General features: G+C 37.2%; 1 protein-coding gene across 3 annotated transcripts in view; it reads left to right on the top strand.

The window, feature by feature from the left end:
* Window positions 1-25433, top strand: part of LOC132826441 (poly [ADP-ribose] polymerase tankyrase-2) — a 61764-nt gene extending 36331 nt beyond the window's left edge. For all 3 annotated transcript variants that reach the window (XM_060842369.1, XM_060842370.1, XM_060842371.1), the window contains 12 exons: window positions 1233-1452; window positions 5371-5480; window positions 13121-13309; window positions 13938-14193; window positions 15070-15152; window positions 15809-15929; window positions 16882-16979; window positions 17070-17144; window positions 17237-17342; window positions 22109-22295; window positions 23347-23503; window positions 24778-25433. In XM_060842369.1, coding sequence (XP_060698352.1) covers window positions 1233-1452; window positions 5371-5480; window positions 13121-13309; window positions 13938-14193; window positions 15070-15152; window positions 15809-15929; window positions 16882-16979; window positions 17070-17144; window positions 17237-17342; window positions 22109-22295; window positions 23347-23503; window positions 24778-24837 — 1662 coding nt within the window. In that variant the 3' untranslated portion in view covers window positions 24838-25433. The remainder of the gene's footprint in view (window positions 1-1232; window positions 1453-5370; window positions 5481-13120; window positions 13310-13937; window positions 14194-15069; window positions 15153-15808; window positions 15930-16881; window positions 16980-17069; window positions 17145-17236; window positions 17343-22108; window positions 22296-23346; window positions 23504-24777) is intronic.
* The last annotated feature ends 933 nt before the right edge of the window (window positions 25434-26366 follow it).

Here is a 26366-nt window from a genome sequence, read left to right on the forward strand (position 1 = left end):
GAACTGACAGAAATCTCCCCTGTGAATGAGAAGGTTGTGGGTTTGAATCCTGCTCCAGGGCATGAGCGATTTGAGGCTGACAATAGAGTATATTACTGAGGGAGCATACTCCAGTAAGTGATCATTGCCATAATGACAAGTGGGAGAGAATGGCTACATGAATTGACACCAGAACACTAGAGGGAGAACTTCCCACGCATCCTATTATTTCCCCACTTCAAAGGAAACACACCATCAAGCAACCATTTTTTCCTATAATAAAGCAAGTGCGTTATGCAGGCAGCCATATTCCTCTTCTGATTCTAGAGTTTACTCCAGATCTCGCTCAGGGAGATATTTGGATGTCTTTGAAGAGGGCACACACAATTTCCGCTGCTATGCTGGAGGACTTCAGTGCCTATTGCTTGTACGTTTGATTAAATGTTAGTAACTTTCTAATTTAGTTGGCACAGTTTCCTTTTTGATTTTATTTGGGACAAAGAGTTTGTCATCCTTTAGGTTGATTGCACCATCTGTTTCTTCATTGTATTTGTGCTATAGATTCATAGAGGTGTACAGCACAGAAACAGATCCTTTGCTCCAACTCATCCATGCCAACTAAATATCCTAACCTAATCTAGTCCCATTTGTCAGCACTTGGCCCATATTCCTCTTAAATTCTTCCTATACATGTACCCATCTAGATGCCTTTTAAATGTTGTAATTGTACCAGCCTCCACCACTTCCTCTGGCAGCTCATTCCATATACACCAATCTCTGCATGAAAAAAATTGCACCTTAGGTCCCTTTTAAATCTTTGCCCTCTCACTTTATGCTGAAAAATGGATCATGCTGTTGAAGTTTTTCATCTTGGACTCAGGACAGATGTAAGCAGCCAAATTTCAAAGGGAGCAACAATCTGTGCTGAATGAGAAAAGGGTGCTTTGAACAATAAGCATTCTTGCTTCTATACTGATGAACACAAGCTAAAAAGTTCTGACTGCTTATCATTTTTTTTTCCATGATGCAGGTTCTGTTCTATGAAATGACTTTTGGCGGTATGTTTGTTGATTGTAGTTTTGATGTCACTGCTGTTTTTGCAGATGCAGTTTGTGCTTATGCAAATAAGACTTAAATGGGGGCCAAATTGAGAAAATATAGAACCAGTTCTATGGATGACTTTAGTGAATTCATCTGTCTTTTGAGCAGTGTTTTCCCAAATATTCAGTGTCAAATTTTGTTTAAATTGCTAGCATGGTGCTGATCCAACCAAGAAGAATCGAGATGGAAATACTGCCCTTGATCTGATAAAGGATGGAGACACTGACATTCAAGACCTCCTGAGTGGAGATGCTGCTTTACTTGATGCTGCAAAGAAGGGTTGCATGACCAGGGTGAAAAAATTGTGTACAGCAGACAATGTTAATTGTAGAGACACCCAGGGCAGACATTCAACACCTTTGCATTTAGCAGGTCTTTTTATATCAATTCTGAACTTTGCTTTATGTGTAATATGGAGAAATGCAGCCAATTGAAGCCTGGGGCAAAATTAGCAATTTCATATCAAAGTAGTACCTTCACAATCATTAACTCAGTTTGATAATATCAGCAATGTAAAGTGTTATCATGTCTGATGCGAATATTTGACAAGTCAGATTACAATGTGAAACCTGGCTTTCCAACTTTGTTTTTTAAGTTGTGGAAATCAGTTCTTGTACACACAGTCAAGAGTCTGCCTGTGTACTTTCATCACAAAGACTAAAACATTTATTAAATAAGAACATGAACTAATATTACACGAGACAGAAAGATTGAGACAAATTCATGATAAGCAACAGAAAAGAATTCCGACTCGCTATATGCATTTTATCCTATTAATATCCTTACAAACATTAAATCCTGGTGAAGATTTATCTTCTCACCAAGGCTTCTTGCTCAGGTGAGCACAATTGTAATCCGTTTCTGTCCGGCAAATTTTGGAGCATTCATCAAATGCTTTTTCTTCAGATGGTCTCTCTCCACGAAACACCTACAACAAACTGCTGACTAAACTCGCTATTATTTTGAGTTTCTTAAACTTCATTTTCAGCCATTTTGCATGATTTCTTATCAATGAGTGTAACAATCTTGCCTCTATCCTTTGGTGCAGACCACCACTGACTCCTTTCTAGATATTTGAGTCCCTGAAATGCTGTCACACCACAGTTTATCCTATTTTTTTCAGTGTATTGGACTAATCCCCAGTCCTTTGTTCTAAGGATCATAAAACTTGATAATAAAACTGCATACTTGCAAACAAACTTCCAGATGTCTTGCTAACGAGCTCAAAAGAACAACTTTACAAATGAAGCTAAAATCCATGATTGTCCTTCACGTAAAATACAAAATTTAATTTAATATTATGCAGTCTTTCTACTGACCTGCGGAGGGATGAGCTACTACAAGAAAATTTTAGAGGTTTAGGAAAGAAATTTGCAAGCAAGACTGCAAAGGAACAATTTCCAGATTAGTGCTGGTGCCATGCATAAGTGGCTGTAAAATTCAGAAAATTGAGCAGATGAATATATGGGTGAGAGGGCATTTGGTTTCTGCAACATTGGATGAATTCTGGGGATGGGGTACTTTTCAGGTTTCACTCAGCAGGAGTGGGGCCAGTGAACATGATAGACAGTTTTCTTATGCTTTGGGAATGGTTTAAATTAAATTAAGAGGAATGGGAACCATGGTGTATAGCCTTGGAAAGGAGAGGCAAGTGAACAAAGACTTGGGAGAGAGAGAGAGATACCAAAAGTAAGAAAAAGTAACTTATTAGGTGGTGTTAGACCAAAAAGAAATACAATAAGGTCTAAATTAGGTTTACAGTACATGAATATAAGCAGAAATACAAATAAGATTAGTAAGTTAATGCTATAAAGAGCAACACTGGAATATGATGTAGCAATAATGGAGACTTGGTTAAAAAATGGGCAGGACTGGGTACTAAATAGTTCCAGATGTCAGTTGTTCAGGAAAAATAGGTAATCAAAGAAAGACTATTTATTGAAGCCAATCTTGCATTGCTGGAGACGTGGATGTCCAGGAGGGACCAAGAAACTAATCTGGTTAGAGTTGAACCATTTTGTACTAATCAATACATTTGATAAGCACCAATTTGTCTAATATATGTGTGAAGAAAGAAACTTTTTTTTAAAAAAAATCAAAGTGCAAAAATGATATTGGCAATTTAAGCCATGAATTATAATTCCAGGAACAAAGTGAGACCTGGCATTAAATGTGCAAAATCATTGAAGATTACAGGGCAAATAGAAAGAGAAATTAAAAGGCATACTTTGATCATGTGCTTTTTAAATATTGATGTTGTGCATACAGGAAGAAGTTCTGATGAACCTTTCTATGGTTATACTGATTTGGCCCTAAATGGAAGATTGGTCCAGCTGACAGTACACACAGCTGTTACTGAGCTTTAATAGAGGAGGTAGTCAGCTTGTGGTTTTGCTATCTACAAGATGCACTGCAGAAATTCACTAAGGTTCCTAGACAACACCTTCCAAATACATGATCACTACCATCAAGAGGGAAAAGAGCTGCAGATACATGAGAATTTCACCACCTGCAAGTTCCCTCCAAGCCATTTGTTGTTCTGTCTTGGAGATATATTGCCATTTCTTCAGTGTCTGGGTCAAAATCCTGTACCTCTGTCCCTAATGAAAGAATAGTTGCAGCACAAAGGCCATTTTGCTCATGTTTACGAGCAATTCAGCTAGTATCACTACTTTGCATTTTTAATACAGACCTCTGCATTTTCTCTAACTCGAACCAGATTCTCTACAGCATATGTACTGCAACAGTTTAAGACGTTCACCACCACCTTCTGAGGGTTGACTATGAATGGATAGTAAATGCTGGCCAAGCTAACAATGCTCACATCCCAAGAGTGATTTTTTTTTTTAAAAGAAATTCTAGGTAAAGAACTTTCTAAATGGATGTGGCAACTTTAGAGAGTGTAAGGTTGATTTTAAGGTGAAGCAATTCCAATTATGTTGATAGTTTGGAGAAATTTAGGTAGAGGAGAAGGTCGAGTTGAGAATATACGTAGGTGTTCAAAATTATGAAGGGTCTATAAATAAATATATTGAGAAATTGTTCCCATTTGCAAAAAGCTTAAGAGCAAGAATATGATTTAATGTTATTGATCAAAGAATCAACAGCAACATGAGGAAACGTTCTGTGCAGTGAATGTCAGGAACGAATGTGCACTCCCAGTAAGCATGTTTAGCAGATTCAGTCAAATTTCAGAAGGGAATTTGAGTAAATGTCTGAAGAGACAATAGACGCCTGTGTTGAAAGTGCAAAGTAATGGAACTAGCCAAGTTGCTCTTGAATGTGATGAGCTAAATAGCCTCTTTTTGTGGGGCAACTATTCTTCGATGCTAGTTTTCAACTGTTTCTGGTTGTATTTGTTAAACCTATAGGTTACTCATCATTTTCATCAAATTTTTCATTTTTTTTTGTTCTTTTTTTTCTATTGACGTCACTGTAACTATTTTCCAATTAATTCAGGTTTTAGCTAGATGTTGTTCATCTTGCCAACTGAACCACGCAGATTCATTCCTGCAATAGTGGGTGCTGCTTAATGGGGTGAAGTATTTGTGTTGGAGAAGCAGTTTTCTTTATATGGGCAAGTGGAGTCTTGCCTGCAATTTTACATTAATTGAAATGATTAATTATGAGCTATGCTATTATAGCAAATATAGCATCTCATTTCAATGAGATGTTTGAATATTTCATTGAGATGACATTAAATACAAGAGCAAGAAAATTAACTATTGCATTTATATTTGCCTATTATAAATATTTTTTTCAAAACAATTTTCCATTATACTAACTCATATATATCTAGAATGAATGTCATGTCATGATTTTATCCTTCTGACTGAAGTTAATTAGGAGCAAGTATGATTTTTTTTAGCTTCTTGTGCTAACTGTTCTTAGTGCAAATAATATTGAAGTGACATTTCATAGTTTGGCTTTTAAGTAGAATCAAATTTTTAAAACACAATTAACAAATAAGTGACTAAACTTATTGGTTTCCTTGCCTATATCTAAATAAGTGATGTAAATGTGATGTAGGTGAGGTATAAATTTCAAAAATTTAAATTAGCCATCTAAACTTGGTTACATAGTTCTGTATTTGTCAAGTTTTAAACTACTGTGATAAACCTGAAAAATGCACTGTTTTGCCCAAAACTGCAGAAATGATGGGAAAGCTGTAGATTACATCTTGTCTAGTTAACTCATGGAATTTGAAATGCTGTGTTTTATTCTCCATATGTTGTTACTTTAGAGTGAATCTAAGTTTTCAATTGTCATCCACTTTTGTGTGTCTAATAGCTGGGTACAACAATCTTGAAGTTGCAGAATATCTGCTACAACATGGTGCTGATGTGAATGCTCAAGACAAAGGTGGACTGATTCCTTTACATAATGCTGCTTCATATGGGGTAAGATGAAACACCATACTGTACTAAATTCACTGGTTTTCCTGGTAATTTTGAAAAGAATTAAGTTACTGAGCCTGCTAATCTGCTTCAGTGATTCAGTGCAAAAATTTATAAGTATTCATTTATGACATTCACATGTTTTATGTAGAATTTTTTTTCTTTGGTTTTGGTTATACTACTTGGATAAATACTCCATGGGTGACCAAGCAGTTCAGTTGTGCTGTATTAGCCGTAGTTTCTATTGCATATTGCAAAGTTTGTGAAGGTTTGTAATGCAAGGTTGTCTGCTGGATTGAAGCTTTCCTATTTATATTTTGTTGAAAATATCCAAGAAGTAGTGGGTGCATTGCTTTCACTCTTTGAAAATATCCTGGATTCTAAAATGGAAAATAGCACATGAAGTCCTTATATTAAGGGAGAAGGGAGCGTGAAATGTGGAAATATCGACCAGTTAGTGTGAAATGAGTAGTAGGGTTTGTTATATGGATGTCATGATGTGATATTTACAAACTTTTATATAAACAAGTAGAGTCAGTGCAGGTTTTGTGAAAGGAAGTCTTGCTGGTGAAAAATTAATTAACAGTTTTTTTTTTAGAGTGTAATGAGCAGGGTAGCTAAAAGGAAATTGATTTTTTTTCCTTAAGCCATTTTTAAAGGTAGAACACTTGTTGGGGAAGATATGGAGCTTGTGGGATTGTGCCTGATATATTAATATTTGTGAGGATTAAGATTAGAAATAATTTGGGGTAATTGAGTCATTTTCATGTTGACAAGTTGTGACTAAATGTTGTAATGGTCAGTGTTTGGGGTTGAACTGTTTACACACTCTAATTTAGGCGATGCAGTGTATCCAGATTTGCTGATGTGAAAGAACTAGGGAAAGTAAGCTTTGAGGACAGCACTATCTGCAAAGGGACATAGACAAGCTAAACAAGTTGGAAGGAAGGTGGCTGATTGTAGTATAATACAGGAAAAATGAAAACATCCACTTTGTTAGAATGAACAGAAAAGCAGAGCATCTTTTAAAAGGTGAGAGACTAGTAAATGTTGACATACAGAAATTTATGCTCGGAACAAAATTTCACGACATCTCCAGTAACTTGCCACTTTCGAAGAAGTCATTGCACCTACTTTGGACTTTACTCATATTCAACTGATCTTACTTGTTGTCAGTCTTTGCAGCATAGGAACACAGATCCAGCTTGAGGAGGCAATACAAAGGATCAGCTTTCTCAGAATGACTGAGCAACATTAGACTCAAATTTTCATAGCAGCCATCTTGTCAGCAAGGACTCCATCACAATACCTAGAGGGCTTACATTGTCGCTAGCTAACAGTTTTTTGGCCACTCCCAATTGTCTGCCTGTCCCTGAATTATGGTCCCTTCTACAGGGAGACACAGCAGAGCATTGAGTGTTAGAAAGGAAACATGAGAGGAGAATGTGACTCCAATTTTGAATGGTAATTATGAGCAAAGTTTGTGCGAAGATTTGTAGCTCGGGTGCTTGTTGTAGTGGTTCTGTTCGCCGAGCTGGAAGTTTTTGTTGCAAACGTTTCGTCCCCTGGCTAGGAGACATCATCAGTGCTGTGGATCCTCCTGCGAAGCGCTTCTTTGATGTTTCTTCCGGCATTTATAGTGGTCTGACCTTGCCGCTTCCGGGTGTCAGTTTCATAAACGGTCGTACCTATGATGATAAGAAAAAGACAAAACACATAACCTCAACACCAAGGAGAGGGAAGCACTGAAAGCACTAAGAAATGATAAGAACATAATCATACTACCAGCAGATAAAGGCAGAATGACTGTCATCCTAGATAAATCAGACTACATCAAAAAAGCACAACACCTACTAGCAGACACCAACACCTACCAAACGAAGGATTCGGACCCCACACCACAACTCAGCAATAGAATAAATAACACTCTAAGGAATCTACAAAAAAATGGACAGATAACCAAAGCGGACCTACGAAGAATGAAACCGGAAAGCAACAACACCCCAGATTCTAAGGACGACCCAAAGTACACAAACCAGACATCCCACTCAGACCCATAGTATCACTACCAGGGACACCAGCATACAATCTGGCCAAAGAACTACAACAGAAACTGAAACACCTGGTCAGCGGATCCAAACACTCCATACAATCAACAGAGGAATTCTTGGACGCCATCAGGAATACACACATAGACAAAGAAGAAACCATGATCTCATTCGACGTGACAGCACTGTTCAGTTTGATTGACAAAACCCTAGCCAGAGAAACAATAGCCAACCTACTGGACATACAGAACAGAAAACAGGAGGCGGAACCTATCAACAAAGACGGCATACTTAAACTACTGGACTTATGCCTCACTACACACTTTACATTCAACAATCAGATATACGAACAAATCAACGGAACACCCATGGGATCACCAATCTCGGGACTCATAGCAGAGGCAGTTATGCAAAGGTTAGAACAAACAGCCCCACCACAAATTCAACCCAAACTCTGGGTCTGATATGTCGATGACACTTTCGTAATCATCAAAAACACGGAAATAGAAAAAACACACCGGATCATCAACGCCACACTCTCAGGCATCCGATTCACGAGAGAAGTAGAAAAGGATAGCCAACTCCCATTCCTAGACATGATAGTACAGAGAACACCAAACGGAGAATTCACCACAAGGGTACACAGGAAAACAACACATACAGACCAAGTCCTAAACTATGAAAGTAACCACCCCAACACACACACAAACGAAGCTGCATCAGGACACTATTCAAAAGAGCTACAACACACTTCAGTACACCAGAACTGCGAAAAGAGGAAGAGGAACACCTATACAAGGTATTCGCCAAAAACGGATACCCGCGCAACTTTATCAACAGATGCCTAAGAGATAGACCACGGAACGAGGACATGCCACAACCAAAAGGACTAGCCACACTACCATACATCAGGAGCGTTTCAGAACTGACAGCCAGACTACTGCGACCCCTAGGACTCATAACGGCGCACAAACCAACAGCCACGCTCAGACAACAACTTACTAGAACAAAGGAGCCAATACCCAACATGAGCAAAACTAATGTAGTTTATAAAATACCATGCAAGGACTGCACAAAACACTATATAGGACAAACAGGAAGACAGCTAACAATCCGCATCCATGAACACCAATTAGCCACGAAACGACACGACCAGCTATCCCTAGTAGCCACACACTCAGACAACAAGCAACATGAATTCGACTGGGAAAACACTACTATCATAGGGCAAGCCAGACAGAGAACAACCAGGGAATTCCTAGAGGCATGGCATTCATCCACAAATTCCATCAACAGACACATCGACCTGGACCCAATATACCAATCACTACAGCGGAGAACTGAAACTGACACCCGGAAGCGGCAAGGACAGACCACTATAAATGCCGGAAGAAACATCAAAGAAGCGCTTCGCAGGAGGCTCCACAGCACTGATGATGTCTCCTAGCCAGGGGACGAAACGTTTGCAACAAAAACTTCCAGCTCGGCGAACAGAACCACTACAATTATGAGCAAAGGATAGGAAATGTTAATGAGCTGAAGTAGTGTACAAGTTTTGGCTGTTCAGATAGGAATGATTGGAGATGAAAAACTGTGTTCATCTAAAGGGTGCCATGCCTTGAAATTAGAGGTGCAGGTAGATAGAATAGTGAAGAAAGCATTGGTATGTTTGCCTTTATAGATCAGTGCATTGAGTATAGCAGTTGGGAGTCATGTTGCGGCTGTACAGGACATTGGTTAGATCACTTTTAGAATATTGCATACAATTAGAGTGTCCCTTCCTAAGGAAGGATGTTGTGAAATTTGAAAAGTTCGGGAAAGATTTACAAGGATGTTTTCAGGTTTGGAAGGTTTGCGTTATAGGGAGAGGCTAAAGAAGCTGGGGCTATTTTTTCTTGTGTCGAGGCTGAGGGGTGACCTTTTAGTGGTTTAGAAAATCATGAGGGGTATGGATAGGGTGGAAAAACATCTTTTCCCTAGGGTGGGGGAGTCCAAAACTAAAGGGCAAAGGTTTAGGGTGAGAGGGGAAAAGATATAAAAGGGACCTGAAGGGCAACAACTTCACGTAGAGGGTGGTGCGTGCGTGGAATGAGCTGCCGAGGAAATGGTGTAGGCTGGTACAATTACAAGATTTAAAACTAATCTGGATGGGTACACAAATAGGAAGGGTGAGAGGGATATGGGCCAAAAGCTGGAAAATGGGACTAGATTTATTTAGGATATTTAGTTGGCATGGATGAGTTGTTTCTGTGCTTTACATAGCTATGACTCTATACAGCTTAATGCTGGGGAAATAGATGTTGAAGTTGAGTGCCTACAAGTGTTATGCTACTTTCCTTTCATGACATTGAGAGATCATAGACCTTTTGGAGGCACTGTAGCCAGATTTAAGGGTCCACACTTCCGCCAACTTCCCTAGCCACTTCTCACCACACCTGCTGATTTTGAGAAGCTGGTCTCTCATTTCTTTCCAAAGGAGTTTCACATTATTTTAGCCCCTCAGAAACCACAGCAGGAGATCTGGGGATGAGTAGAAACCTAGAGAGCATCCTTACCTTGTTTAATCTTCATTCGTTTGGTTGATTGCTGAATTTAGTTGATAAAACAAGGCACAGCTCTGTCTTCCTGATTGTTGTGAAGGATACTTTGATTAGAAATCCTTCCTTTGGCACAAACAAGTCATCATTGCAGAAACCCAGAAGTATGAAGCTAATGCCATGGGTGAATGAAGGAGCCATGACAAGACTGCATATAGTTCCCAACCTGCTAGCTTCCCACCAATTCTGGTATCACCAACATGCAAAGTAAAACTTCTGCCTCTTGTCACTTCAAATATGGTGCACATTGTATGATCTCACTGTTTATCACCATTTGGTATCTATTCCAATTACTAGCCCTGTGAAAATTTGGAGATACTGACCTGCCACTAACTACTATTTCATTGTGTGCCAACCTGAGAACCACCTAGTCAATGTCACTTCTGTTTCTAAGAGGGTTAAAGAAGAGAAGCTAGAAAATGTACAGCCTATTATTCTGTCATCACTTGTGGCGAAGTTAACAAATACTGTTATTAGAGGCATAATTGAACATATAAACAAATACAAGCTGATTGGAGAGAACTGATAGTTGTAATGGCTAAGTTATGTCCAGTGAAACCTGTTGAATTTTTTTGTGGAGGAGATCCAAAGTTGATAGATAAAGGATTGTCTGTAGATGTTATTTATCTGTGCTTGCAGAACATTTGACAAGGTTCCGAATAAGAGAGAAAGCAAAATCAAGCACACTTGAAATTAGAGTTCCCTGTTGGCTTGGACAGGGAATTGATTAGGAGGCAGCAGACAAAAGCAGTAATGTGTAATCCTACTCAGACTGGTGAAATATAACTACTGGTTTCCTCAGGGGATCGATTATAGGGATTCATATTTTATAAATGACCTGCGTGAAGGAGTGGAGAATCTTGAGTTTGCTATTAAGTTGTGTAATCTAGTAGATGAAAGCAAAAATGTTAGAGTGGAACATTTGAGTACGTAAAAGGTCATTCACTTCTTACTTAAAAATAGATCTAATAGTTCCCAGCTTTGCCTGGCAAATTATCAATGAACAAATTAAATATACACATCGCTAAGTTAGTTGGTGGTGCAAATAATTAATACCCCGGAGGGGCTGGAATACATATAAATGGAAATTGTTCAATTTGTACAGTCGCTTATGCCTAATTTGGGGTATGATTTTCAGGAAAAATATATTGACCTTGAAAAAGTTGCACTGCCAATTAAACAGAATCGTGCCAGGGCTTTAAGGCAAAATTATGACACAGGTTATTTCAGCTGTGTCATAATTGAATTCCTTGATTGTAAATATAACTGAAGGTTCAAATCATAAATGGGTTTCGATCAGATTGATAAGGGGACATGACCCTGAGGTACAGGGGTAATTTTGAGAAGTACTATTTCACAAAAAAGGCATGGAAGTCTGAAACAGTCTTCCTCCAAAAAGGTCTTGAAGGTATGTCAGTCAAAAGTTTCAAAAGGTTGCTTTTCTTTGCTAAGGATATTGAGAGTTAAATTACCATTGTTGGTAGGTAGATTTGAGAAGCAAATGAGCCATGATCAAAATTGCTTTACTATTTACTTAGAAGATCTGAGTTTCTGCAATTGTGCAAACGTGGAGTCTCATACACTTCCTGCAGTGAAAAAGAGATTTGTGCAATGGTCTGAGAAGAGGACATACTGAACAAAAGTTCAAGCCCAGTGTGGTTTTGTCAGCAAATTTTGACAATTGTGCATCAGAAAAATTGTGACCATCAATGATGATGTGTTAATACTTGGCATTTATGCATCTAGAGCTATAGAGATAATTGTGTTTAGTTAATACTCCGACGTATTGGCCCAGAGTTTCTAATGACAAGTTAGTCATTTCTGCAGATAGATGGTTCGGTTCTGCTGCACTTAGTTATTCCAGAAATATTCAACAGGTGAAAACCTAGCATAACTCCTTGGTAACTTTTTAAACCGACTTTCCCGCTGCTTCACCCCTTGACCATGCCTTAATTCCTAAACCCACCCCATCCCCTTCCTACAGCCCAAAATATTGCCAGTTATACTTGCCTCCCCTTCGTAGGATTTCAGGCCTGGGCTCCAGTGTTCTCCCTGTCCTTAAACACTGTCAGTTCCCTGGTTCCCTTTCAACTTGCACCACTGCACCCTACCTTCACACTTGCCTTACGTACTTCATATAAAGCTACTTTGACTGTTCTTGTGATGTTGGATATTTAAATCTAATAATAATACAACAACTAACTGCTGTGAAAAGGAGGCATGGTTTGCCTTCCACAACTATCCTGCATTACAAGGGATCTGTCAGGTTTGCTTTCCCCATTCCTGAAGGATCCCTCGTCAGAATCCACTTTCCAAAATGTGAAGCTCACTGTTAATGTTAAAACCCAAAGTGCCAATCTGAGTGTGTTTGCCACTCTATGACGAATCCATCTCATATTATTAACTACTTTAATTATTAATGGTTGGAAAGAAATAAAAAGTAATATTATTAAATCTCTAATGTGGGGTTCTCTCATCAACTCTTTTTTTTTTCCTTGCTTGGTGTTGACCTGGGCAAAAATGTATTTTGGTATCTTACACTCTTGTTGACAGTAATTCTATTGGGAGATAAATCTAATCCAACAAAGATGAATATGTTTGCTTAAAAATGGGAATCCAGTAAATAATTAAAGTTAGGTGAGTCAACCTAAAATCATTGTTTTATATCAGCACTCAGGAGTTGTTCTTCTGGGATTGTTCAATTAGTTACTCTGTATTACAAATATCCATTAATTGAAAGCAAGATTTTAAGTGGGGCTACCTTATAGATCATGGATATTAAAAGTGGCAAGTGTGATGATCATGTATATCTGTTGTTGGAATTTAATACCCTGAAATAATTTTCTGTGCGCTGTTCTTGGAGTCTTTCTTCATGTAGAGCTTTCATACTTGCTGTTGTCTATTGTAGATAATGTGAATGTCTATCAAGTACATGCACTATTTATTTTACTTAATTTTGAACAAAACTGTAACTAACATGCTTTTTGTTTTCTTCCAGCATGTAGATGTAGCAGCAATGTTAATAAAATATAATGCTTGCGTCAATGCAACAGACAAATGGGCTTTTACTCCCCTTCATGAAGCAGCCCAGAAAGGACGGACGCAACTGTGTGCGCTATTGCTAGCACATGGAGCTGACCCCACAATGAAAAATCAGGAAGGGCAAACTCCATTAGACCTAGTCACTGTAAGTATTCAATTAAGGTAAAAGTTTTTAAACATATTTTATAATTCTTGTGATGTGATCATTTATAAATTGTCATTTATATTAAAAGTGAATAAAAATGAAATAATTAGATATTTACATTTGTTTTGTGGATAAAGCAGAGTATTACGGTGTTTTTTTTCTTGACAAGCTGGATCTGCATGAAAGTATTAGTTCAGATGATTTGTGCACATGATATCAGTACAATTGTATCTTCCTACTAATCTTAGAACAATGATGCAATAACACACTGGAAAATAATTTTTTTGGCTTAGAAAGAAATGACCATTACTATTTCATTGTGTAATTTAATGATATCCACCTAACATTTGAAGTTTTATTGTAACAACATACCGCAGAAAGGTGTTTTCAATATATTCTTTAACAGTTATAACTTGATTTGCAGTTATTCATCAGGATAAGACTAATTTCCTAGAAGAGTTTTCTTGAAATGACTTTGTCCCTTTCACTTGTTTGAAGATATGAATTTATTGCTGTAACCAATTATAGCCCTCTTTATCAAAGTCTGAGCTTTAAGCTGGGACAGTTTATCATTTCAACTGAAGAATAGTTTGAACTGATGTTTCTTGTAAATTGCCATCACCCACAGGCAGATGATGTCCGAGCCTTGCTGATTGCTGCGATGCCTCCTTCTGCGCTGCCATCTTGCTACAAGCCTCAAGCTGTTGTCATCAATGCATCCCAACCAATAGGATCTGCAACTTCTTCACTGCCCTCTGTTCCATCAACTCCAGCAAACCTGTCTGCTGCAAATAGCCTTGACCACCTTAAAGCTAGTTTCTCTGAACAGGCTTCCAGTACTAATGTGTGTGGTGCAGAAGGAATTGCTAGTTTAGAAAAAAAAGGTAAAGAAATTTCATTCTAACAAATTACTTAAAATTAAATTAATAGGATCTTGCACAATGCATCATGTTTGTGGAGCTGTTTCACATTTGAATTTTAAGAACTACTGATAGATATTGTTTGTATAAAAATATTAACAGCTGTGTTGAACTCCTTGATACTAACCTTTTTCCTTTTGAACTTAATTTTAAAAAGTCTTTAGTACTTTGGAACTCTAATTATCCAGGCTTCCTGTTGTCATGACCTATTTTCCATCAATTATAGTGTGTGATAATAAATGGTACTTCCTATCAAGAAAATACTTTAGGAGATTGTTTAGAAAAGTTCTCCCAACACTGAAAATTGATGAATATTTTCTCATGCAATTAAGTGAGGAATGTGAGTTTCAGATCATTATTCCTCATTTGTAAAATGTATTTTTTCTTTTATTTCCATGCCTGGCTCCTTTTAAATCATTTTGATCAGCTGCACAATTCAAAAGGTGAGGTATGATTTATGCACAGACAGGGCTGGAACTTTTGTGGCCACGCAGCAACCAAAAAAAATCTTAAGCAACATTGGTTGTTTTACAAATTTGAGGACCTGATGTAAATGTTGTGGTTCTGTTCGCCGAGCTGGGAATTTGTGTTGCAGACGTTTCGTCCCCTGTCTAGGTGACATCCTCAGTGCTTGGGAGGCTCCCAAGCACTGAGGATGTCACCTAGACAGGGGACGAAACATCTGCAACACAAATTCCCAGCTCGGCGAATAGAACCACAACAATGAGCACCCGAGCTACAAATCTTCTCACAAACTTTGAACCTGATGTAAATATTTGAAAAAAATGCTTACTTTGACATTTATGATTGGGTGTTTTTTTTTTCTCTCCTCTGTTTCAGTTCCAGGAATAGATATGACTATTGATCAGTTTTTGAGGAATTTAGGCCTTGAAGATCTATGTGAAATATTTGAAAGAGAACAGGTAAACTGTGGCATTATTTATTTTCTCAACACTTTGTATCCATTTCTCTTCTTTTGTAAGCGTGTTGTTTTTTCCCTCGAGATTTGGAGTTTGTGTATTTTCCCATTTAAAACATGGTAATTGAGTCAGATATAGCACAGACCCATTTTTAAAAAAAACTTGCCTGCATAAAGCAGACTAATATTTTTGAACTTTCACCAACTGCATGGTGGTTTAATTTTCATTGTGCAGTACACTCAAGATTGATTCTTGAACAACCTGAAACCTTGCACTACAAAACTGCAGATTTTTAACTTTAATTTTACCAGCCATCAGAGATTAGCCTTCATCTCATTTACGTTGTTAGTCTTGGCAGTGGAACTTGCATCCGTTCTAATACTTCAATTGAATGTTTAATTTCTGCCCTCCATCTAAGAGACATAGAGTGATAGAATTCTAAGCATGGAAACAGACTCTTCGGTCCAACTTGTCAGTTATCCTAAACTGATCTAGTCCCATTTGCCTCTTGATTTCTAATTAATTTGATGTATCTTGGGACCAGTTGATTTCAGATTGTGCTGTTTTAAATAGTTTAGTCTGGTATTGCTATTGAATTGATAGCTGTAGCTTGTAAAAGCACTCACCGATGTGTGGTTGTGATTCTTATTTTGTTGTAGATCACATTAGATGTATTGGTTGAAATGGGACATAAAGAGCTCAAAGAAATTGGAATAAGTGCTTATGGCCACAGGCATAAAATCATTAAAAGAGTTGAACATTTAATAGCTGGGCAGCAAGGTAAAGTATTTATTTCTACCATATTCATGAAAAAAATATTATTGCTTCAGTTATTAAGGTAACTTACTGAGGTTCCTGATATGTAAATTCAATAATGTATATGCTTGTAATTTTCCAGGAAAATATGAAATTGACTGTCACCTTTCAAAAGACTTGTCATTAATTTTTACATACCCAAAACTGGCAATTGCTCGGGCAATGGTAGATTGAAGCATTTACAAAAACAAATGATTATGTGCAAACAAACTGAGCACTATTTTTAACCCTTCCTACTGTTCATTGTTTGAATTTTGCTGCTATTTTGCATTTAATCCATATCTAATTTTAGAAGTATTACAAAAATAAAGTGTGTAGAGAATGTAAGATACTTAACTTGTGCTTCCATCTCTTCTCCTTGCACAACATGATCACTATATTCTAATATATGTTCTTTCGATTGTTTTAGTTATGTTACTGTTTATGCTACTTGTATTCTATTAAAAATGTTGAAAAGATAGATATTATTATGATCCAACATTAATCAACAAATTCTATAGAAACAAATTAGGGTTATCCACTAAATTTGAATTAAACTTCATGAGCCCACTTTGAATGTGTTTAAGTAATGGAAGCCTTCTTTGACATTCTATCGAGCAATACTTAGTTGGCAACAGCCTGCAAACAATATTCAGTTCAAATTCCACTTGGGCCAATCCAACTCCTCATTACAGCCTTAGTCCAAACCTGGACAAAAGGGCTGAATTCCAGAGGTCAGATGAGAATGTCTGCCCTTGAAATATATAAAAAGCATAATAGTGAGAATTTTTTTGGAAAAATTAATTTAAGACAAATTGTGCTAAGTGGCATTGAAATAAAGGGAATAGGCTGCAATATTAGGAGGAATTGAGTTTGAAGTCAAAATTCAAATGCAAAAGACATCAAAAGTAATGAATTCCTTTTCTTTATAAAACAGGCATCAACCCATATCTAACTTTAAACACTTCCAGCAGTGGTACAATTCTGATTGATTTGCTACCAGAAGATAAGGAATTCCAATCTGTTGAGGAAGAGGTGATCATGCATTTTTATATGCCAATAAAAATATGCAGTGTGCTTTATTTATAGTGCCTGTCTTGGTTAAATGTTATGAACGTTTTACAGATGCAGAGTACAGTGAGAGAACACCGGGATGGTGGTCATGCTGGAGGAGTCTTTAATAAATATAGCTTATTGAAGGTACTATGTTTTGTAATTGTATTTTTCCTCTCATTTTAATTTTTGCCATAATGTCAAACTGGAATTGGTAACACACCGGAATATAATTTCAGATTCAAAGGGTATGTAATAAAAGACTCTGGGAGAGATATACACACAGAAGGAAAGAAGTGTCGGAAGAAAATCACAACCATTCAAACGAAAGAATGCTGTTTCATGGTAAGCAATGAATACCAAAAGCTCATGAAGTACCTTATATACTAGTGTAAAAGTTGAATTTTTTAGACTTTTCAAAGGTTCAATTTATAGGGTTGACTAATAAACAGATCCGAGTTTTGAGGGGCTGAAATTCATGCTGCAGTTCAAAATACGTATTATTAGCAGAGGTCCATTTGATCACATGACTAATCCCGGGTAAAGAAAAAAACACACTGAATTATGGTAAGGTAATTACTGGATGAAAACAAGAGAAACCAAAATGGATTACCTGTAGGGAAATTTCATTTATAACGGTACGAAAATTTAACATGTCAAAGATTCATTGTACTCCTACAAAATCACACTGTTCAACATCATCATGGACTGGTATAATGGCACACTTGAAATGAAACAATTATTAAATTCTGAATGTATAAGCATCTTGAACTCTCTTGCCAAATTCTTCCATTTCCCTCCCACTTACTCTTGTATGTTATGAACCTCAGCAACGTTAATAAATTTTTTAAAGAATTAAAGATATGTGTAGCTAATATATCTCATTTTTATTCAGATATCATGGCACATTTAAAATTTAGTTTTTTAACGATATTGACTTTTGGTTGTATAGTGAACAAAGTGCGGTCAGTACCGATAGACTTAGTACTGGTCTGAATCAGTGAATGAATCAATCAAAATGTGCTGTGGTTAACCAACTGGACTAAATAGAGTTGTGAATGAATGAATGGAGATATAATATAGTAAACAGAGTGATGAGTAGACTTACTGGTATGAATGAATGAATACAGTTTCATTTAAGTGGGTTAATATGAGGTTTATAATGCAATTTAATAGGGTCGACTTTTACAAGAGATATATGGAAAATACAAGATTTTTTTGGCCAAAAATAAGGGATCAAAGTTTACATGAGATCGACTTGTGCACGAGTATATACGGTGCATTTAACTTGAGGTCACATTTTTATGTTCTCCTTTCTCTCTATAGTTTGTCCCCTTTTAAAAATATTTTCTGTTTCTCCAAACAAAGTATTTTATATTTCTCCACAAGAAAATCAAAATCCACATGTAAATATGGAAATGTATGGGACCCTATCTCTCTAGCTTTAATTGCTGTATATAACTCTGATCCTCATATCATTGTTTTAATTTAAAGTAATGCTATATTGTTATTCAGCACAACTTAAAACAAATGTTTGATATTCCAAAAAGCAAAAAAAAGGTAGGTGTTGGAAATCTGAAACATAACAAAGTACTGGTAATATTCAGTTAGCCAGGCAGAATCTGTGAAAAGGGAATCGCACAACTTTTCAGATTGATGTTAATTTTTTCTAGCCCATAAGTTGCCTGAATTGCTATTTTTGGTATTATTGGTTCATAATGCTTTAAATTGTATCAGTCAGCAGATCCTCTTTGCAAGTTCTTTTAATAAAATGTAGCTTTCTTTTCAATTTTCAAAAATTATTTGTACTTAAGCAAGTTCAGTGTTCCAAAGTCACATTTTGAGTACATATGTTGAATCAATTTGTGATGAGCAAAGTGCATTTTTTAATACACGAAACTCCAGATGCTGTGCGCATTTCGACCACGTCCTGACAACATTTCATGATTTAATACCTTTTCTATGTTCACTGATTTCTTGCAACACACTGATTGTAAATGATTTATCAACAGTACTTACATTTGAAATGTGGTCTCACAAAATATGTTGACGAATGGAATTTTCCTAGAAAAATATCTTTACATTTGTGCAAATCTTTCAGACTGTACAAAGAGATTAATATCAAATTAATCCATTGTCCTCATTGAAGTGACTCTATGAATTGCAGTCTGCATCAACTGTCATTTGGTGGATTTAGAGCTGACAGCAGCAATAAATTTGTTTATATTACATCATTACCACAATAAAACACCCAGATGTTTTATGGGTGAAGGTTTGACGTTGAGCCACAAGCATTACATCAGGGCACTTGACAAAAAGACTAGGTCAAAGATGCAAAGTTTCTTAATACCTGTAGATGAAATACAAAGTAGGAAGTTGTGGGGAGGGTATTCTAGAGCCAGGAACCTCGACAGCTGAATGTAAGGCCACCTATAGTGAACCATTTGCAATTTCAAAAGCATAAGAGTCAGCATGGTGGCTCAGTAGTTAGCACCGCTGCCTCATGGCACCAGAAACCTGGCTTTATTCCAGTCTCTGCTGACTGTGTCTGTGTGGAGTTTGCATATTCTCCCCATGTCTGCATGGGTTTCCTTTGGTACTCCAGTTTCCACCCACAGTCCAAAGTTGTGCAGGTTATGTTGATTGGCCATGTCACATTACCTATAGTGTCCAGGGATGTGCAAGTTAGGTGGATTAGCCATGGGAAATGCAGGGTTACAAGGGTAGGATAGGGGGGTGAGTCTGGATAGGATGTTCTTCAGAGTCCGTGTAGACTTGGGCCAAATAGCCTGTTTCCACATGGATCCTATGGGAGGGAAAAAAAAATCAGAATTGGAGGTCCACCGATATTGTGGAGGGTAGTGGGGTTGGAGAGATTCACGGATGGAGGAATGCCGTACAGCGAGTTGAAAGCAAGGGTGAAAATCTTAAAGTCAAAACATTATTTGACTGGGAGCCATTGTAGTTGGTCAGTGAGCATAAATATGATCAGGAAATGAGATGTGGTGCTATTGAAAACGTGCACACTGTAGGTTTGAATAACTTTATTTGTTGTCTATTCCTAATTTCCCTTGTACTGAGTTCTGTGATAGGCCATTTAAGAGTCAACCACATTGTTGTGGCTCTGGAGTCATATGCAAACCAAACCAGGTAAGGACAACAGATTTTCCTTTCCTAAAGGGATTTAGTGAACCAGCTGGTTTTCTTTAAAAATCAACAATGGTTGCACGGTAGTCATTTAGTTAGCTTTTAATTCAAAATTTTATTGAATCCCCAAATCTCACAATCTGCCATGGTGGGATTCAGAACTAGGAGGGTCTCGAACATAAATCATTGGTATTTTCCAGTATTAATCGGGAGCACAGAAATGGAAGCAGCAACCACCTTTCTGGTGAAATTGGTTAAGGATGTCACCAAGCTGGTGTAGTCTCAGTCTTTCGGATGACAGCATAGTGTTGGAGGAGATGGTGTCGTCAGTTATGTCAAAAGGCTGCAGGCAACTTGGGAAGTTAGGTGAAATTGAGGACTGCAGATGCTGGAGATCAGAGTTGAGAGTGTGGTGCTGGAAGAGCACAGCAGGTCAGGCAGCATCAGGAGCAGGAGAATCAACATTGCAGGCAAAAGCTGAAACTTTTCAGGAAAACTCAGGTTGAGAAGGTAATGAGGAGTGGTTTACCTTTATCACTGTCATGTTGAATGCCATGTGTGACTTGGGTAAGAGTTTTCTCAGTACTGTGAATAGAGTGGTAATCTAATTGAAGGGGTTCCCAAATGGAGTTTTGGAAGTAATGACGTGGAGTCATTAGTCACATCAGCTGAATCTCCCTCCATGGCAATTTGGTTGGAACTGATGTATAAGTAGTCTGTTTAATTCGTGATGCTGATAGCTTAAGTTAGTATGGTGTTGCTCTTTTCCTCCATGATTGCAGTCATTGTCAGAGCTGGTTGTGGGTTCAAGTCACAATGACCTGGCCATGTAATATAGATTAACACTTCATTCAGTTAGTGAGGAATTGATAACCTAGTCAGTTACAATCTTTGGCTGTTGCTTTTAAACTGAACCAGTATGTAGCTTTGTGGGGATTTAAAATATCCCTTTGTTCTAAGAAATGCAAGTGTTCCCTTTCATTAGCCTGGCCACATTCCATTATTGAATGCATAATATTTTTAAAAAATGAATTTGCTCCCTTGTTTCAGTGCAGTTTGTGTTGCCTTGCTGTATATAAATTAGCTGCTATATTTCCATAATACAATAGTGACCACAGCCCTCAAGAACTTCTCTGTTGAGCATTTGAGACATCTGCCTGGAAGGTAATGAGAAGAATAATGAATGATAACATTTTCTTTCGTTTTTTTGATGTCTGGCTTGTGGGACGTTTTGTTGTGGGATGATAAAGTTACCTTGACTGGCAACTTTTTTGATTCACTGACAACCCTCTAGGATCTAAGATCTCTTTGGGCCTTGCATCAAACATATCGAAGGACTACTGTGAATGGCCAGTGCTGCATGTCTTCTGGGATTTCTTACCCTGCCTAATACTAAGTACTTTTGGGCAGTTATAGGGATTGACAAAAGTTCATTCTCAAAATGCTTTTCCTAATCCTCTTGACATCAACACCATGCTAAAAAGCCTTTTCTTTTTTTCGCTCAGTAAACATGAGCAATTGCTGCCTCACTGATCTTAAAGTGCTTCTTTATTTTCTTTGCTTGACATACTATATACTTAAAATAACCTACAAAGTGAAACCAGCAAACTTCATGTACAACCTAACACACTTTTATCTTGTATACTGATAGTTGAATTCCTGACTCCTATAGTTTTGTATACTAATGGTTTTCTCCAAACTTGACTGTACAATAGTATAATTTGCAATAAATGTTTTTTGGCAGGTGTTAACTTTTGATGCTTCTGAAACCATACATATTTACTTGCAATATAACATTAATTCTGTAGCTTTGAATTCCTTCCTTATTTAAAAAAAAGTATAGAACTGTCTCATTACATTCGTTTGAAAGATAATGATCAGAAGATTCTTGGTATAACTGTTTCTCTGTGGAGTTTATAACAGATTCTGATATGAGTTGTAAATGGAATTTTTGTCCTCAATAGGCTCCCCCTTTGTAAATGCTATAATTCACAAGGGTTTTGATGAGAGGCATGCTTACATTGGTGGAATGTTTGGAGCCGGCATATACTTTGCTGAAAATTCGTCTAAAAGTAACCAGTATGTCTACGGAATAGGTGGTGGTACTGGCTGTCCGATACATAAAGATAGGTCCTGTTACATTTGTCATAGGTAAGGTCCATTATCTGTTTTCACATTTCCACTTGATAGAACAATCTTGGACACTTAATGAATTAGTTTGTGTCACGCAATCTTGAGTATACAAATATCAGGTACTACCAGGGTTTTGATTTGGAAAACTAATTTATTATGTGGTTATTAATCCTATATTTATTTTGCTACTCTTGATTTCATTAGTGGTTTAAACGTTCCTCCCCATTAACCAAAGATCACATTGAAACAAAAGCTAATGTGTAACTAGTATTGACTATTACCACTATATGGATGAGGCTAACTTCACTCCTCTTCTTCCTCCTCTCTCCCTCTACTACCCCTACCAAAAAAAAGTGAACTGCAGTAATTCAAAGAGGTGACTTACCATCCTTATGAGAGTAGTTAAAGATGAGCAGTAAGTGCTGATTTAGCCAGCAATGCCCTCATCACATGATTAATTTTGAAAAAACTTTCAAGACACCTGTTAAGTCTAAAGTTAAATGTTGACAAATCAGTATCGTCAATGATACTGTGCCACCTTGTTTGAATGGAGGTTGCATTCATCTGTAAACTTTTTGGGTGAAAGGACTGTCTGCTCTCTTAGCATGCAGAATATCCTACAGTAACATTTTGACAACAGGGGAGTTATTTCCATTGTCCTTACCAATATATATATTCCTACATTGCAGATTTGACTATATTTTGAAAGTTGGTTGCAAAATGCTTTCGATATTTTCTTGGTGAAAGGTGCTTTGCAAAGGCAAGTCTTCTCTTAATTCAGAGGGCAAAACAGCATTTCACATACTTCCCAGCTAGGAGTTAGCAAAATGCTTAGTCTGTGATATTTTGTATTTTTTTTCCTTGAAGTACAATTTTCTGCAATATTCACCTATTGGGTGAATACCTGTTTAAAAGTCATGAGTATGAAGGTCCACCATTTTCCAATTACCTACTGTTTTATCTTGATTTCATAAATATGAAGTGATACAATATTTGGAAATAATTTCCATTATTTATGTGAAGTGGCTATTAATAATTCATTTTGGTTTGTTCTCCTTACATTTACCAGACAAATGGTATTCTGCCGAGTTACACTAGGCAAGTCATTTTTGCAGTTCAGTGCAATGAAAATGGCTCATGCCCCTCCTGGTCATCATTCTGTTACTGGCCGACCTAGTGTGAATGGATTAGCATTGGCTGAATATGTCATTTATAGAGGTGAACAGGTGCGTTTAAGAAATACTTGTATTTTTGTGAACTGTATCATAACATTATTTTCAGTGAGATTTAGTTTAATTAGATATCCACTTTTGGGAATGGGGGAGATAAGGGAAGCTAGGCTTGAATCAAGAATGTGTAGTACTGTATTATGAATTATTTGGAGGAGCTGGTGTTGGACTGTGGTGGACAAAGTTAAAAATCACAACACCAGCTTATAGTCCAACTGGGTTATTTGGAGGCACTAGCTTTTGAAGCGCTGCTTCTTCATCAGGTGGTTGTGAAGCAGAATCATAAGACACCGAATTTATAGTAAAGGGTCCTCACAGATGAGGAAACAGTTTGGTCGGCACGGTGGCTCAGTGTTAGCACTGCTGCCTCACAGCACCCGGGTTCCAGGCTTGATTCTGGCCTCAGGTGACTCTGGAGTTTGCACATTCTCCCTTTGTCTGCGTGGGTTTCCTCCAGGCGCTCCGGTTTCCTCCCACAGTCCAAAGATGTGCAGATTAGGTGAATTGGCCGTGCTAAACTGCCCATAGTGTTAAGTACATTAGTCAGAAGGAAATGGGTCTGGGGGAGTTACTCTTCAGAGGGTCAGTGTGGGCCGAAGGGCCTGTTTCCACACTGTAGGGATTCTAATCTTAAAAATCTGATGAAGAAGCAGTGCTTTGAAAGCCGATGCCTCCAAATAACCCAGTTAGACTATAACCTGGCATTGTGTGACTTTTAACATTTATTATGAAGCAAGCATAAATTAAGAGGAAATGAAAAAAAATTAATGGAAGATATTGCAACTATGTAGCTCTAATCCTAAGAGGGAATTTGCCTCCAGTTTGCTTCAGATTCATTTGAGACTTTGACATGATGTCTCTAATATGTGCATTTGTCCATAAATCCAAGTATCTAACCTAAGGGAAACAGCTTGTCTACGAGCATTCAGCAAACGTAAATTGAATTGTTTTCTTGGAATGATACTAACTATAATCCTATGAAATGAATATAATATTAAAATTTTAAATATTACATTTCTTTAGGGTGTCGGCTTATGCTTTAAATATAAATCCAGAAACTTGCTTTCCTGCTCCTGGCAGCTTTTTATGCTTGTTTGCATGTATTTAGGGTTATTAGATTTCTTGAGTTTTTTTTATTCCTGCATGTGTTTGATCCTGTGAAACCTATTTAAAATTCAAAATGTTAACCATGATCAATTTTAATAGTTTATGCTAAAGCTTTTGAGTCTATCTTTAAAATTGATTTCAGGTTTATTTTTTTCTCCTACCAGGCTTACCCAGAATATTTGATAACGTATCAAATTGTGAAACCAGAGAATTCAACTGATTGATACAGGAGTGTGCATATGATCAGATTTGGTACTTATGGAGGATATCCTGCACATTGGATCCAATGCACATGTTTTATCAGTGAAAATGTTTCATCATTGATTTTTAAATTGTGTAATCCACATAGCTTTAAATAGTGTCCAAACTGAATAATTTCTGAAATTTGCCTTCCCATATTGCAGCAGAATCCATTCCAAAAGAAAGTCTGTATTTTCTGTTAGTAAATTAATGTAGGTAGCTGAAATAATTGTATTGATACACCAGAATACTGATTTTTGTTTTGTCAATATACATCATGGTAAAGTATGGTCTCTATAGAATCTAGAAAAGGTTAACTGCTGCTCCGCATAAGTGTACTGTGACATGTTTTTATTGTAAAGCTGTTGTAAATAAGAATTTTGTACTAGCTCAGTAACTTATTTACACTTTTATTCTTAAAATGAAATGGCACCTATAGTTAAGTCATCATCGACTTGGTTGAAGGTATCAGCGTTCTGTTTCAATTGAGTAAAATAAGTCTTGATTGAGGTTTGTTGATATCCTAGGACTCGTACCTCAGTTGAAGTAGTCTTTGTACTATCGTTTAACAGAATCATAGTTTAGTCAATGAAACTTATTCATTAAAAATTATTTTTATCTAAAAACGCTACTACACCTAGATTTTTGCTTTCCAGGTGCTTACTGCTGGTCATGTGATCTGTATAAAACATTTGGACAGTTCTGTGCATTATTTCCCACAATTTTTTAAATATCTATTTCTACCCAATCCTTTGGTGCATAATTTCCATAAAGATGTCAATGTATTACAGCTTGATCCATGTCATGACCCACTTGAGAAAGTGTGCTAATGCCCTATCATCACTACACTTGAGCTGATCACAAATCAGGGTCCTCACTTTTCCTCTGATCAGCTCAAGCTGCCAGAAAACACTCATCAGGTTTCTGTACTTGAGATGTTACTATTTATTACACTTAAATCAGTTCGAACCACAGATAGACAAAAAAAGAATTTATCATCTTCACTCTAATTTAAACTCTATCCTTTCCTAAAACCCAGCACATACGTAGACAGACATTGAGAAACAAAAATTTAGTTATGGGTGGAGGCAAGAAAGTTGCTTTGCATTTTCCACATCCTTATGATCTCCAATCTTCTTTTCAGATCCTTTTAATTCTTTACTGCAGTTCCGGAGCAGTTGGCACACTTAATTGTTCAATCGCTGGTTATTGGCAATAGCTTATGGACAAATGGTGAATGAGAATGCATAGCTAATTTCAAAATTCTTCTCGACAAGTGAATTCTGGTGTATTGTTGCTCTCTGCTTCCTAGGCAAGTGAGCAGACTAGCGAGGAGTTGTCATGTTGAGTTTTCCTGAACCACACAACTGCTTCAGTTTGGAAAAATCACTCAGCAGCATGTCCCTGACAGCTGCACTAGGCAGGTGCCTGCAGTGATGAGTCCAGCAAATCCTCCCCCACTGTTTGAACCAAGCAACAATGTAATTGCAGCTCACATTGAGTTCTAGTAACT

Source organism: Hemiscyllium ocellatum, chromosome 22 (assembly GCF_020745735.1).
Source record: "Hemiscyllium ocellatum isolate sHemOce1 chromosome 22, sHemOce1.pat.X.cur, whole genome shotgun sequence".
NCBI lineage: Eukaryota > Metazoa > Chordata > Chondrichthyes > Orectolobiformes > Hemiscylliidae > Hemiscyllium > Hemiscyllium ocellatum.